This window comes from Megachile rotundata, chromosome 1 (assembly GCF_050947335.1).
Source record: "Megachile rotundata isolate GNS110a chromosome 1, iyMegRotu1, whole genome shotgun sequence".
NCBI lineage: Eukaryota > Metazoa > Arthropoda > Insecta > Hymenoptera > Megachilidae > Megachile > Megachile rotundata.
In genome coordinates this window covers 20,789,543-20,802,679 of record NC_134983.1, presented here as the reverse complement: position 1 = coordinate 20,802,679, position 13,137 = coordinate 20,789,543, and the positions used below count along the sequence as shown (strand labels likewise).

The window sequence follows — 13,137 nt, the reverse complement described above, 5'->3', positions numbered from 1 at the left end:
ATATAAATTGAAAGCTTTCGTATAAACTGATTTTAAATTTACATAGAATAACAATTCTATTTATTAAAAAAATAAGTAAGTTACAATACTTTTAATAGTGTATTATTATCAATCCTAATTTTCTTGCATTTTGCAGTTGTAATTACTGTTTTATGTTTTCGTTTTAATATTCTTTGTTTAGTAAGTGATGATTCAAAATGTAAGAAAATATGAATTAATACAGTAACTTCAATAAACATAATAAAATGCTCGTATATATTGCTATAACAAATGTTTATTTAAAATCATTAAATATTTATTTTTCCCGCTTCTTACAGCATTTCATCTTAGCTTTCTCTACAGTTATTTTCTTCTCCTTTTGATTGGATTAATTGTAGTGATAAGTTGATTCTGTTCTTAATAATCTGTGGTAAAAACCGCATAGCACTAGATTTTTAGATGGCAAATGTATATAATGTATATACAAAAGCGAAGGATATATATTTATTTATTTTATTTTTTGCATATTTTTAATATTTAATTATAAATTATATGTTTGTCTGTTAATCTGGACCGACATAATATTCAGTATACAACAATATATAAGGGTGCGTTTAAACCGTTTGATTCGAGCGAGCAAATATTCGTTCTTCTACTTCAACGAAATTCGAGCGCAAATAAGCTCTAACACGACTATTCGTGTTATTTGTAAGATTGAAATTTTAATATGAACGAATGCTCTAACTATAAGAATATTTTGTGATTCAAATCGGCATAATTTACATCATAATACTTTAATGTGATTCAATTCGAGACGATAAGGTTTGACTCAATACAATTCAATTCAACACGACGCAATTTGATTCAATGCGATCAAAACGATTGAATACAATATTACATTGAGTGTGTAACACATACACACCAACACACGTGAGGGGAATTGACGCATTCGAATTTCAAATCCATGTTGAAAGTTATCCGAATTATTCAAATATTCGACTATTTGAATTTTTACAATACTAATTTAGATGCTTAATTAAACGATCAAACCGATTAATTGACGTTCTCAAGGTTTCTTATTTTAAATTACAGAATTTATTAAGATTTTTTTTTTAAAATACATGTTGATTTTTATTGAAATATTGATACGTGTTACTAGTCATTATACGCTAGTAGGTTTAGTGTTGAACTACATGAACGTTTGTTTGTATTCAGCTGTTGGTGTAATCATTTGGCTGACCACTGTTCGATGATTGTTTCAACGAGCACGAATGTTCTTGCTCTTGCTCTACGTTTTTGCTCGTTTAGTCTAAACGCCCCCTAACCGAAGTATACGCAAAGGTGGGTCGGTCACCTGGAGATAACTGTAAAATGTCATCAACGAATGTATGTCAGGCATGGATTTGACGCTGTTCGGTGATAGTCTTGGGATCTGCTGTCAGCGTAATTATGTTCTACCAATGTTAATTTGATCAAAAAAGTAGCCACCTTAATATAAAATATTCCGCTACTTAAATGTACGTAGTAAAATTTTATTTAAATAAAACATTTGCACTTTGTTAATTATAGCGTACACTATTTTTTTTATGCAGCACCTTCGTATGGTGTATTTTAAATCTTCGAAGTATTTATCATTCAAAATAATTTAACAATTAATTACTCATTAATTTTTCAATTGTTATTGTTAATATACTAGTTATTATTTATTATGCTGTGATTTATTAATTATTTCAAATAAGAAAATATGTATGTATACTGTATTAATGTCTGGTTTGTAATCAAAATATTAAAAATATTTACAATTTTTAAATATAACATGTAAAATTATAGTTCCCATATTAATCACATACTTCTTATATTATTCTTTTTATACTACAATTATTAAATATGTTTTTTTAAAATAATATTTACAACTAGCATTGATTGCAATAGTTTCTAGTTATTAGATAATATTTTCACGCTGCTAATTTATTAATACATTTATTAGTTGCAGATAATCCAGTTAAAATGGAGGGACCAGAAGTAACATTTTTATTTCAGTTTGGTTTAATTCGTGATACTGTTACAGTTGATAGCAGTATATTAACTCTTAAAACTTTGAAAGAATTTGCTTGTGACTTTATAAACAGTAAATGTCCAGAGCATGGTTTAAATCATTTATTTGAACGATTGCTTTTGTTTAAGCATGATTATAATTCTACTAATATTTTGCAACTTATTACAAATGCAACAGAAGTCATTGATGAAACATTAGTGGAGATTGTTCTAACTGGTAAATTGTTGAATACACATAACATAAATAAATGTGACAATATTGAAATAGTAAAACAACTTGATAAATAATTATTAATATATCTTTTATAGCACAAGTGCCAAATGAAGAAGTTCCCATTCGTCCTCATGCTTTAACTGTTCATTCATATAAAGTTCCAACATTTTGTGATTTTTGTGGAGAAATGTTGTTTGGTCTTGTTCGACAAGGTCTAAAATGTGAAGGTAAATATAATCTATGATACTGTTATATTAAGAACTTGAAATATAAAAAATATTAAAATTATAGGTTGTGGAATGAATTATCATAAAAGATGCGTTATTAAAGTACCCAATAATTGCTCACATGATGTCAGCCAGAGAAGACGTAGTTCAACAATGCTGAATGTACCAAGATCTCCAAGTCAAGGATCAACTAGTAGTTTGACCAGCATTAGTGATGATAATCATAGTACAAATAATACACCTAATGCAAGTCAAAATAATAGTACTTTGGTAAGGCTTCATATATTTGTAAATAGTTTGCTTATATGCTTTTTTAAATTCTCATGATAATTTCTTATGTTCAGACAATACCAAGCATAGTAGCTCCCAAACAATCTCGCTCTCCTTCACTGGGTGGAAGGCCAGTTTGGGTAGAGCGAGAACTTGCAACACGTATAAAAATTCCACATACATTTGTAATACATACTTATACCAGGCCAACCGTTTGTGGATATTGTAAAAAATTATTACGAGGTTTATTTAAGCAAGGCCTACAATGTAAAGATTGTCAGTATAATGCACATAAGAAATGTATTGAGAAAATACCTAAAGACTGTACTGGAGAAAATCCAAGAGACAATACAGGTAACAGAAAACAACTTACTGTTTACATTTTATTATTTTTTTCCTTTGTCTTAAAAATATTTCACGAATATATGTATTTATGTAGGTAATGAATATCCTGATAGTGGTGTTGGTAGTGAACCAGAAGGGAAATGTGATGGTAGAAATGAAGAAGGTGATGGTGATAGCGATATTGAATCTCCATCACCACCTCAACATTCATCATTTGCAACTGATGAAACAAAATCGACAGAGGAGTACACTGTAAAATTATCTTTATAATGAAATATATTACATAAACAAACTTTTTCGACAGTCAATTTTATAATTAACGTTTGTTTGATAAAATATTTAATATATAAATTATATTTATAGGATCAAGTCCCAAGCAGCGATGACGTTATTTGCGATGAATTTCAAAAATCAAGACCATCGAGGTAATTTATGTTTTATTAATTATTACTTACATAAATTCCTCTTATATATATATTTATTGTAATAGTTGCAGTTCTACTCCAAGCAATAATATTCCTCTAATGCGTATAGTGCAAAGTGTTAAACATACAAAACGACGCGGTTCAAAAGTTTTAAAAGAGGGTTGGATGGTACATTTTACAAGTCGTGACCCAGTGGTAAGAAATTAATATACATATACATGTATATAATAATCATTATGTATAACAAACTAGTTATTCAACATTGACTTCAATGATTTACAGAGAAAAAAACATTACTGGCGGCTTGATACAAAAGCTATAACATTATTTCAAAGTGAAAGTAGTTCCAAATATTATAAAGAAATTCCATTAGTTGAAATATTGTCTATAGAAACAGCTAAAACATCTCGTTCGCGTATGTATTTAATGTCATAATAGTTATGTTATATGAAAAAAAATATTAGTGACATTTTTAATCTATTCTATTTTAGAAACAATGCATTGTTTTGAGTTAAAAACTGCCAATATTGATTATTATGTTGGAGAAGATTCTTCATACGGAGATAATTGTAGCCAAGTTCCCTCACCAGAAAGTGGTGTTGGAGCACATGTAGCCAGATCGTGGGAAACAAGTATTAGACAAGCACTTATGCCAGTAACTACTGTATCAGCTAGTATGTATTTTCTTTTATTTCAATTACTTGCACACGAAATAAATAATTGAAAATGTCACATGCATGAAATGAACTGATTATTTTAGATCAAGAACAGTCCACAGAACCCGAAGAAAATGTAACAGATATGTCTCAGTTGTATGAGATTTTCCCAGATGAGGTGTTGGGTTCTGGCCAATTTGGTACGGTATATGGAGGTGTCCATCGTAAAAGTGGTCGAGCAGTTGCCATAAAAGTTATCGATAAGTTACGTTTTCCTACAAAGCAAGAAGCACAACTTAAGAATGAAGTTGCTATTTTACAAAATCTTTCTCATAGTGGAGTTGTAAACTTAGAACGGATGTTTGAAACTCCAGAACGAATATTTGTAGTGATGGAAAAGTTAAAAGGTGATATGCTGGAAATGATATTGAGTTCAGAACGTGGTCGCCTCAGTGAACGAATAACTAAATTCCTAATTACGCAGATATTAGTAGCATTAAAACATTTACATAATAAAAACATAGTACATTGTGATTTAAAACCTGAGAACGTGCTGTTAAGTAGCGACAGCGAATTTACACAAGTAAAATTATGTGATTTTGGTTTTGCTAGAATCATAGGAGAAAAAAGCTTTAGAAGAAGCGTTGTAGGTACTCCAGCATATTTAGCACCCGAAGTTTTAAGAAATAAAGGTTACAATAGATCTTTAGATATGTGGAGCGTTGGTGTCATTATTTATGTATCTTTAAGCGGTACATTCCCATTCAATGAAGAAGAAGACATTAATGAACAAATTCAAAATGCTGCTTTCATGTATCCACCAAATCCTTGGCAGGAAATCTCATCTGATGGTATGTATTTCGTTGAAATAAAGACGTTCGCTTGATACTGGCAATATAAATACGAATTACTACAACTGATGTTCCCATTACAGCGATTGACTTAATTAATAATTTACTACAAGTAAAGCAGAGAAAGCGTTTTACCGTAGACAAAAGTTTACAACATGTGTGGCTTCAAGTAAGGGTTATAACTCGTTTATAATTAATGTTATGCTGATTACTATTAAACGGATTCTTTTCTTCCATAGGACTATCAAACATGGTGTGATTTACGAGAACTAGAAGCAAAAGTAGGATATCGTTATTTGACCCATGAGAGTGACGATGCTCGATGGCTAGCGTATGGTAATCAACGCACATGACAGAACTTCCCGCCTACATTAAACATCGAAACATTGCCAAATAATTTGTCGATATATAAAGGCTGGGCTCGTAACGCTCGAGCTACACTGCGACGTTTTATTCGTGCCTGATTTGAACAGATATATGGAAGGAAGTACAACTTTATCTTTCATTGTAGATATAAAAAGAAACTAATTAATAGAACATTTATAAGCGTATCTTCTAAAACGTTTTACTTAGCGGATAAGAATTTTACTTAAATGATATTTGATTAGACTGCAATATGTAAGATAAAACACTGAACAAAAGATTATAGCAAAAAAGCGATAGCAATGTCTGTATGAAAGTTCTTGAGGAATTTTATGAATCAACTTGAACATGTTTTAATACAGTGAGATTCTCTCAATAAGGTTTCAATGCTATTAAGATATTACGAGAAATGTTTCAAGAAATAATAGATATAGTACAATTGTGACATTTCTAATTATTTTTTGCTGCGAGATAAGTAATGTTTCATGTTGTTTTATCATTTTAATACCGAATACTTAATATTTTATAAGTAATTCATAAGTACTAATCTCTTAACATGAACATGTTCTTCAGCTTAATGATAGAATCTAGTATATAGCATGTTTTATAATTGCGCAAATATTGCTTACAATTCAATAATTAAATTTAAATAGTACATAATAGTATGTACAAGCGTATAGTGGAGTTTCGCTATATTGTCTCAGACAAAGCCGTAAGAGCCGAAAAAATGATAGTCATTTTCTTTCATACAATACTTGATTGTTAAAGTCTTGCTATCAACATATTGCCGCAAAAAATTTAAAGATCTGAAATTCTTTAATTCTTATATTTAAGGAGCCTTATAGCGAAACTGCACTATATATATACATATAAGCTTTTGGCATTTTTTGAAATTTATGACAAAATTAAGATTATGGTAGTAACTCATAGATCTTAATAGATTAGATCAGTATTTACATAAAATTGTGCTAAAAGAACTTTAATATTCCAATTTTTTCTCTAATATATTCCATTTTAGAAATTAAAGACTTTGGCATTAATAACAAATATAAAATTTTCCAATAACATAATTTACTTATGGATATATATAATCAAGAGTTAATTCTGAATTATCAGTTTTCATCTGATGAAAAGTAAGATTGTTATCAAGAAAATTTTCGTAATCTGTCAATATCGTGTAAAGTTGTAAATTATGTCAACATTATTTTCTTTTGGCTATAAAAGAAATCTGTAATATACAGTCAGAAAAATGACAAATATTTGCTATTGTGATAAATTTTATATTAAAAGTAGTAAACAGAATGTTTAAACTATTCGATCATCAATATATAGCAGGAAGATAATGGGTCGTATATTTTAAGTACATATGTTTAATGTTCTATTCCATTGCCAAATAATATTGTTCTTTTTTTACTTTTTATACATTGTTCCACTGAAATTTGGAAAGAAAACATTCCAGTGTCAATTTATCAAATACGAACTAGGTAATTGTAAGTCAATTACCTGTTTTATTTATTTAAGCAATTCAATCATTCCAATTATTACGTATAATTCCAACAATTATTAAACGGAGTTTTTTAATATATTCAAAATAATAATTCATTGATATACATACAGCACGTTCATTATTAGTTTGATTATTCTTTCTCCAGTGTGATTATTAAAATTTGTTAGTTTAAAGAAATTGAGAATTGGTTAATTATAATTATTAACAACAAATTATAATCATTGTTAAAATTATTTATAAATATGATTAAAGTTACAGAAACTTAATAATCCACAAAAGTAATTTATCTCAAATTTAGAAATAAAATATGAACAAAATTAATTTGTTATTACTTAATCAATTTCTAAAGACTGAGTTGTTTTTGAATAGTGATGGTTGCTGTATCAATAAAAATTACGTTTTTATCCAGAGATATATAAATGTTTTTAATGAAATGTGAAAAAAGTATTTCCAATTATTTTTTTGTATGTTTTAGAAGTATTTTATAAATAACAGAAATTGTTTTAATAATTATTGATAATATCAATTAATTATTTGAATCTCGGATATTTTAAATATATTATAAATAGTAAGTATATTATAAATATACTTACTTAAAATATTTAATTGCAAGATACAATTAGTTTCATCTTACATATTTAGTTGAACGTAAGATCGAGTATATGATAACACATAATATGTGGCCTGTATTTTTGGAAATGTATTTTAAATCGATTATTTTAATTATTTTACTCTATAATTTTCAATTATAAATGTTCCATTATGCATTACAATAAAGCAAAACAGTCAATATTATTGGTATGGTAAATACAGTTCTAAATGTGTTATAATTTTATAACTTTTCAAACTATACTTTTAATAATGGTGCAGTCTCATTGTATGGTTGAGATTGCAAAAGAAGAGATAGTTGAAGTAAAGAGCATGTTCTTTATTAGCATGTATAATATTAGGAATTCATAAATTGCTACATCTAAAATTTAAAAACTCCTAAACTTAAAATTTCAGCATTTTTAAATTTGAAAATTCAACCATATAGCGTGACTACACTGTATATGTAAGAAATTTATGCAATGTCAATAATTATTATTATACTTAGAACATTTTATGTACGTTTACAATATCATTACTAATATAATATATAACATGTTTTTACATTTTGCATGCAATATATGTTAAAGCTATCTTTTTTATGATAGGTAAATCGTTATTTGTACATATTCTGTTTTAAAATTTTGTATCGCTTTTATAATATTTTGAATTTTACAAAGAAGTATTCAATTTTATATTAACAATGTTTTGTTCGTACAAAATTATTTCCATAGCTGTGTAACTGGACAAGAAGTACTTAAAAGACAAAATAAGTTGTAACAAATAGACATTAAGTAAAACTAACAATTTTTCATAAAAATATTAAAATGTTAAAACATTACTTTAGTTGTTATGATAATGTGAATAAATAAATTATTAATGAGTATGACGTTTTATAACATTCTGTACCTAATATTAAATTATTTACTTCAAAATAATTTTTATTTCTATTTTCATATACATATTTGTCACTAATTTTTTTTATAGAATTCGCAATATACTTAAAATATAAGAATACACAAAGCCTTAAAGGTAGAAATGGATTAATACCGTTTCTGTGTAATCTCTGTTCTCATTAAACCTAGCAGAACTACTTGAAATAATAACATCCTGGTCAGTGTCATGCTACTTGTTCAGGAACCTTCACAGTTAGTCTCTTTGTGGAGTTTAAATAAGTGCATAATATCTATTCATTCATTTGACAACCAAGAATTTGTGCATACAAGAAATTGTTACTATAATTTATAATTGCATATTACACATGTATATTTTTATAAATATCTGATATAAAAAGATATAGTATTTAATTGCATAACATGTTTATAACAAGTGTAGTATTTCTCAAAATATTTTTGCTGAAATTCAGTTTGACAGAATGGATAGATATGCCCCAATTTTCTGATGACACTAAAGTGTACAGGTAAGTATAAAGTTATTGTAAATACAAGTGTAAAATCATTAACGCATTAATAATTTACTGAAAATTCTTTATTTTATATTCATAGATTAACTACACCAAAACAAGATCAATTTTATAAATTTCCTAAACAAACTACAGAATATTTTTATGCATATCAAAATGTTACTTATATACCAACAGAACAAACTGCAGTTAATGAAAGCACCGAACATGTTTTTCATAAAATAAAAGGTACCAATACTGAACATACAGTTCAAACATCTACTGAGAAGATGGAAAATGTAATAAATATACAATTTGGGGAAGCAGCAATTCCTTTAAATGTCGAGGTGAACAGAACATTATAAATTCTTGAAGTTTTTCATTGACAATTAAATTTTTAATTATTTCATTTAGCTTTTTTGATTTTTAGGAAACAAAGTCAAAGAAAGAATATTATAATGAATCTTTAACTTGCAATGATGAAGACATTTTTCAGTATTTACCAGTGGATATACTTAAAAATGTCCATCAAACTTTAAAGTTGCAGCCTACATCAAGTCAAGGAAAAATTCAATTTTTAAAGATGTTTGAAAACACATTAATCGCTGAAATAGGTGATGATAATAAACGACGGACAATAAACAGAAATTAAAATACATACAAAATTGATTAATGTACATGACATACAAATGTATAATATTTATATTTATTGAATTTTTTAGACTCTCGACTAACACATACTATGATGACCGGTCGAAAGAAACGAGGTGTAGAACATTATGATCACGGTTATGATAATGATCACGCTGCAGGATTTCCTTCTATAGAAGGAGCATTAATGGCTATATCATTTCTCACATTTGCAGTGTATCTTATTAGATTAGTCATGGTAAGTATTTTATTATTAGTAGATGTAATTAATATTTACTTATTTTATATATTTGTTTTTTCAGCTTTTATTCAGAAATATAAATAATCCTGCACCAACTACTACTGGAGCTACTTTGTTTCTTGGTAGAAGAAAAAGATCTATAAACAAATTCGATGAAGATATATCTATAATATTTAAAAACATAGACAATTTCTCTTTTGGGTCTCAATGAATTTTGCATTATATCATATTAAATAATTTTTGTAGCGAAAAATTACCATTTATTACAAAAATTAATATAGACTAGAGCAGAGTTTCCCAAAGTGTGGGTTTTGATCCACTAATGGGTTGTTTTTAATACTTTGGAAATTTAAGAGTTTTTAACTTTTAAATTCTTTAACACCATAAAATAATAATGTTATGGCACATGAAAGTTTGGGAAGCCCTGAACTAGAACAATAACGCGAAACCAATTATATTAAAATTATCACGTATAAAGAGATTCTTTGTTTAACTTATCTTAATACACTTTGGTATATGATCTAAAAATTTTATTTCACACAGTTTATACTTATAGTTTAGCTGCCACAGGTGGTGGTAATGCAGATAACAATACTATATCACGGTATGTACCAGATGGCTTATGTAACGATAGATTTTGTAATTGTGTAAGAATTAATGCTAATTTAATTTTATCAACCTGGTACACACTTTTTCCCCCATATGGTACCAGAATACCTTGTGACTGGAGAGTACATATTGTTGTATTAATTAAATCAATTGATAAAGAATATGGATGTTGACCCCATTCTTTTTTTTCAAGAAATGCTTCTTCTATTTGTCTTTGTGTTTCAATCAAAATTGCTTGTACAGTTATTTGACTTAATTTCAATTCATCCCACTGTAATGAAAAAATATATATATTTAAAAATTCTATGATAAAATGCAAAATGTAATATTAACACTTTTTAGTTTTACCTCAAATAAAATAAGAGACGTAATATATATTGTATCTATAAATGGAAGTATTACATTGTACAAAAGAGAAAATACTTTAATATTATTTTTCTGTACGTGTGTATCATTTTGAATGCTTATACAATCTTGTTTTAACAATAAATTTAATGTTTCTTCCCATTCTGATTTTAATATAGACTCATCTGTTATTAAAGGCATTGCAAATTCTGTACTTAATAATGTCCTCAGTAATACATATCTTTCAAAAGCAATTCCTGTATGTAATGGAATAATATAAAAATGAGAAGTTGTTTTGTATACTTCAATAATAAATGAACTAAATTACTTCAACATTACCAAGCTCGATCTTATCCATTCCTACTGCTACTGTGACAATGGCTGGTTTAATTAGAAACGACAATGTAGGATTTAAATAAATGGATATGTTAATAACTGGTATTGCTACTCTCATTGTTGATTCTGATAGTGTATGCCCTTTGACACGTGTATTGCTTTTTAATTTCGCTGACTTGTGCCTCTCTTTAAGCCTTAAAAGTTCTAATGTGTCAAATACAAGTAATTCTTCATGTGGCTTTAAAGAATCTAATATTTCTTGCTTTGTATTGTGTATTTCACCTGACCTGCATAAAATTGTTTCTACAACAAAAATGACACTAAAATATTATTTGTTAGAACTTACCTCCCAGTGTGTACTGTTATATCAAATGTGTGCAAGAGACTCTTACACCATAAGTAATCAGTGACCAAACTGTCTAATGTGTATGGATCATCTGGATGTATTTGAGTTTTCTCATTAAACAATAAGGCAATTAAATTAAAAGGCATAAGTACTGTATTTTTTTTATGCGAATCTATTATACAATAAGCCAATTTCTCAGTAACAGCCGTTGGTAACTTTGTGTAAGGTGATAATACTTTTGCTTTATAATGTTCCATACTTATAAACTGACATGCAGAAATAGGTTCACCAATGTTAAAAACAACACAACCATAAGCATAAGGTTTTTGTAAAATAGATAAAGACTGAAGAAGACCAGCTGTAGATTCTTTTGGTTTTGGAACCCCCAAAAGTTCATATGCAAATAATAGTTCTTCTGGTGGCCGTTCATAATTAATACTTATAGGTATCAAATGTATATCAGGAACACTACCTTCTAATAAAACTTCCAAAATGATTGATAAAAGACCTATGAATAAAATTATTTTATATTAAAAAATAATTCAACCAAAATATATTTATATTCATATTATTAATTCTAACATACCAAATTTTGGTACTATACTCTTCAAACTTCTACTTCGAGTACCTTCAATAAAACATTCAATTGCTCTATCGCTGTGCTTTACTAATGACATAACATATGCACCAAATATTCTTTTATATAATAAATCATTAGAAAAGCTACGACGCATATAAAAAGCACCTGTTTTTCTTAATAATTCTCCTATTATATACATTTGATAGAAGTCCATTCCACTTGCAATATTTGGCAGTGCCATGTCATAAGAGAATAAAATATATGACAGTAATATAAAATCTAGGTAACTTCTGTGAGATGGTACATAAACATATTGTACTTGAGATATTTGCATCTCTTTCTTGATTTTATGTATAACATTCTCATTTAAATAAATGCTTGAGAAAATTCTTTTAAGTACTTTTGTAATAATTATACCTGGTATATAAAATTTATCTATAATTTAAATTTAACAAATAGGAGATGTACTTGTATTCTTAGATGTAAGAAAAAATCAGGCCAATCAAATTCATTATATGTAAACAATTAGATTTTTCCAAGTGTTTTGACAGTGAAATTTCTTACATCCAATAATACAATTTAAATCAAAATAAGTGAAATTTACCAATCCAACGAACAGTGGCTAAGTGTGCTTTACTAGCCATTTCATGTATTATTACATGAGCTTCTTTTATAATTTTTTTCACATCTACTTTGTCTACTGCAGCCAAAGTGGTGATTGCCAGTTTAACTTTCTCATCGTTTAAAACTGCTTGAATTAGTTGATTCCTGGAATACTTAGATTCTGGTGACAGCTTATGGGGTAACAATGGATCCATTGGTCGAGAAACCCATAGTAAATCACAATCTTTTCGTCTTTCAAACAATAAATCTATAAATTCTGAATGTTGTTCCATACTGAGAGTAAACTATTTCAAATCTGGTATCCTATTCCTGAACCATGTACGATTACGTTCTAAGCGTAGAATGTAACTACAGTCCACTGGTCAATTCATGCTTTATCGAAATCATATTCTCTTCGATTTTGTTTAATTTTTACATACCACGCGTTTTTGTGTACAGATCAGTGCTGTTCATAAAAGAGGCCTTTACGTGTGTTAAACATTTGTAGTACCTGTGTGAGTTTCACTCACTGTTGACTAGACAG

General features: G+C 27.9%; 3 protein-coding genes across 4 annotated transcripts; 2 read left to right on the top strand and 1 right to left on the bottom strand.

Annotated features, from left to right (window-relative positions):
* Nucleotides 1–1,155: 1,155 nt before the first annotated feature.
* On the top strand, nucleotides 1,156–8,366 carry PKD (serine/threonine-protein kinase D3). Its single transcript, XM_012295997.2, has 13 exons — nucleotides 1,156–1,496; nucleotides 1,967–2,251; nucleotides 2,344–2,475; nucleotides 2,540–2,745; nucleotides 2,820–3,099; nucleotides 3,185–3,342; nucleotides 3,454–3,515; nucleotides 3,581–3,710; nucleotides 3,798–3,930; nucleotides 4,007–4,189; nucleotides 4,276–5,022; nucleotides 5,106–5,191; nucleotides 5,262–8,366. The coding sequence occupies exons 2-13, from the start codon at nucleotides 1,987–1,989 to the stop codon at nucleotides 5,373–5,375; spliced, it is 2,496 nt and encodes an 831-aa protein (XP_012151387.1). The 5' UTR covers nucleotides 1,156–1,496; nucleotides 1,967–1,986; the 3' UTR covers nucleotides 5,376–8,366.
* Nucleotides 8,367–8,470: 104 nt separating this feature from the next.
* Nucleotides 8,471–12,321, top strand: LOC105663920 (uncharacterized). Its single transcript, XM_076529351.1, has 5 exons — nucleotides 8,471–8,900; nucleotides 8,986–9,244; nucleotides 9,313–9,496; nucleotides 9,605–9,771; nucleotides 9,836–12,321. The coding sequence occupies exons 1-5, from the start codon at nucleotides 8,797–8,799 to the stop codon at nucleotides 9,983–9,985; spliced, it is 864 nt and encodes a 287-aa protein (XP_076385466.1). The 5' UTR covers nucleotides 8,471–8,796; the 3' UTR covers nucleotides 9,986–12,321.
* Nucleotides 10,290–12,886, bottom strand: Dhap-at (dihydroxyacetone phosphate acyltransferase). 2 transcript variants are annotated; one of them, XM_012295998.2, is made up of 6 exons: nucleotides 12,595–12,886; nucleotides 11,997–12,425; nucleotides 11,411–11,918; nucleotides 11,068–11,351; nucleotides 10,732–10,985; nucleotides 10,290–10,654 (listed from the first exon to the last, which is right to left on the bottom strand). In XM_012295998.2, the coding sequence occupies exons 1-6, from the start codon at nucleotides 12,884–12,886 to the stop codon at nucleotides 10,325–10,327; spliced, it is 2,097 nt and encodes a 698-aa protein (XP_012151388.1). In that variant the 3' UTR covers nucleotides 10,290–10,324. The 2 variants fall into 2 exon arrangements, with proteins under 2 accessions (XP_012151388.1, XP_012151389.1); XM_012295999.2 differs by having other exon boundaries at nucleotides 11,997–12,407.
* Between the last annotated feature and the right edge of the window lie 251 nt (nucleotides 12,887–13,137).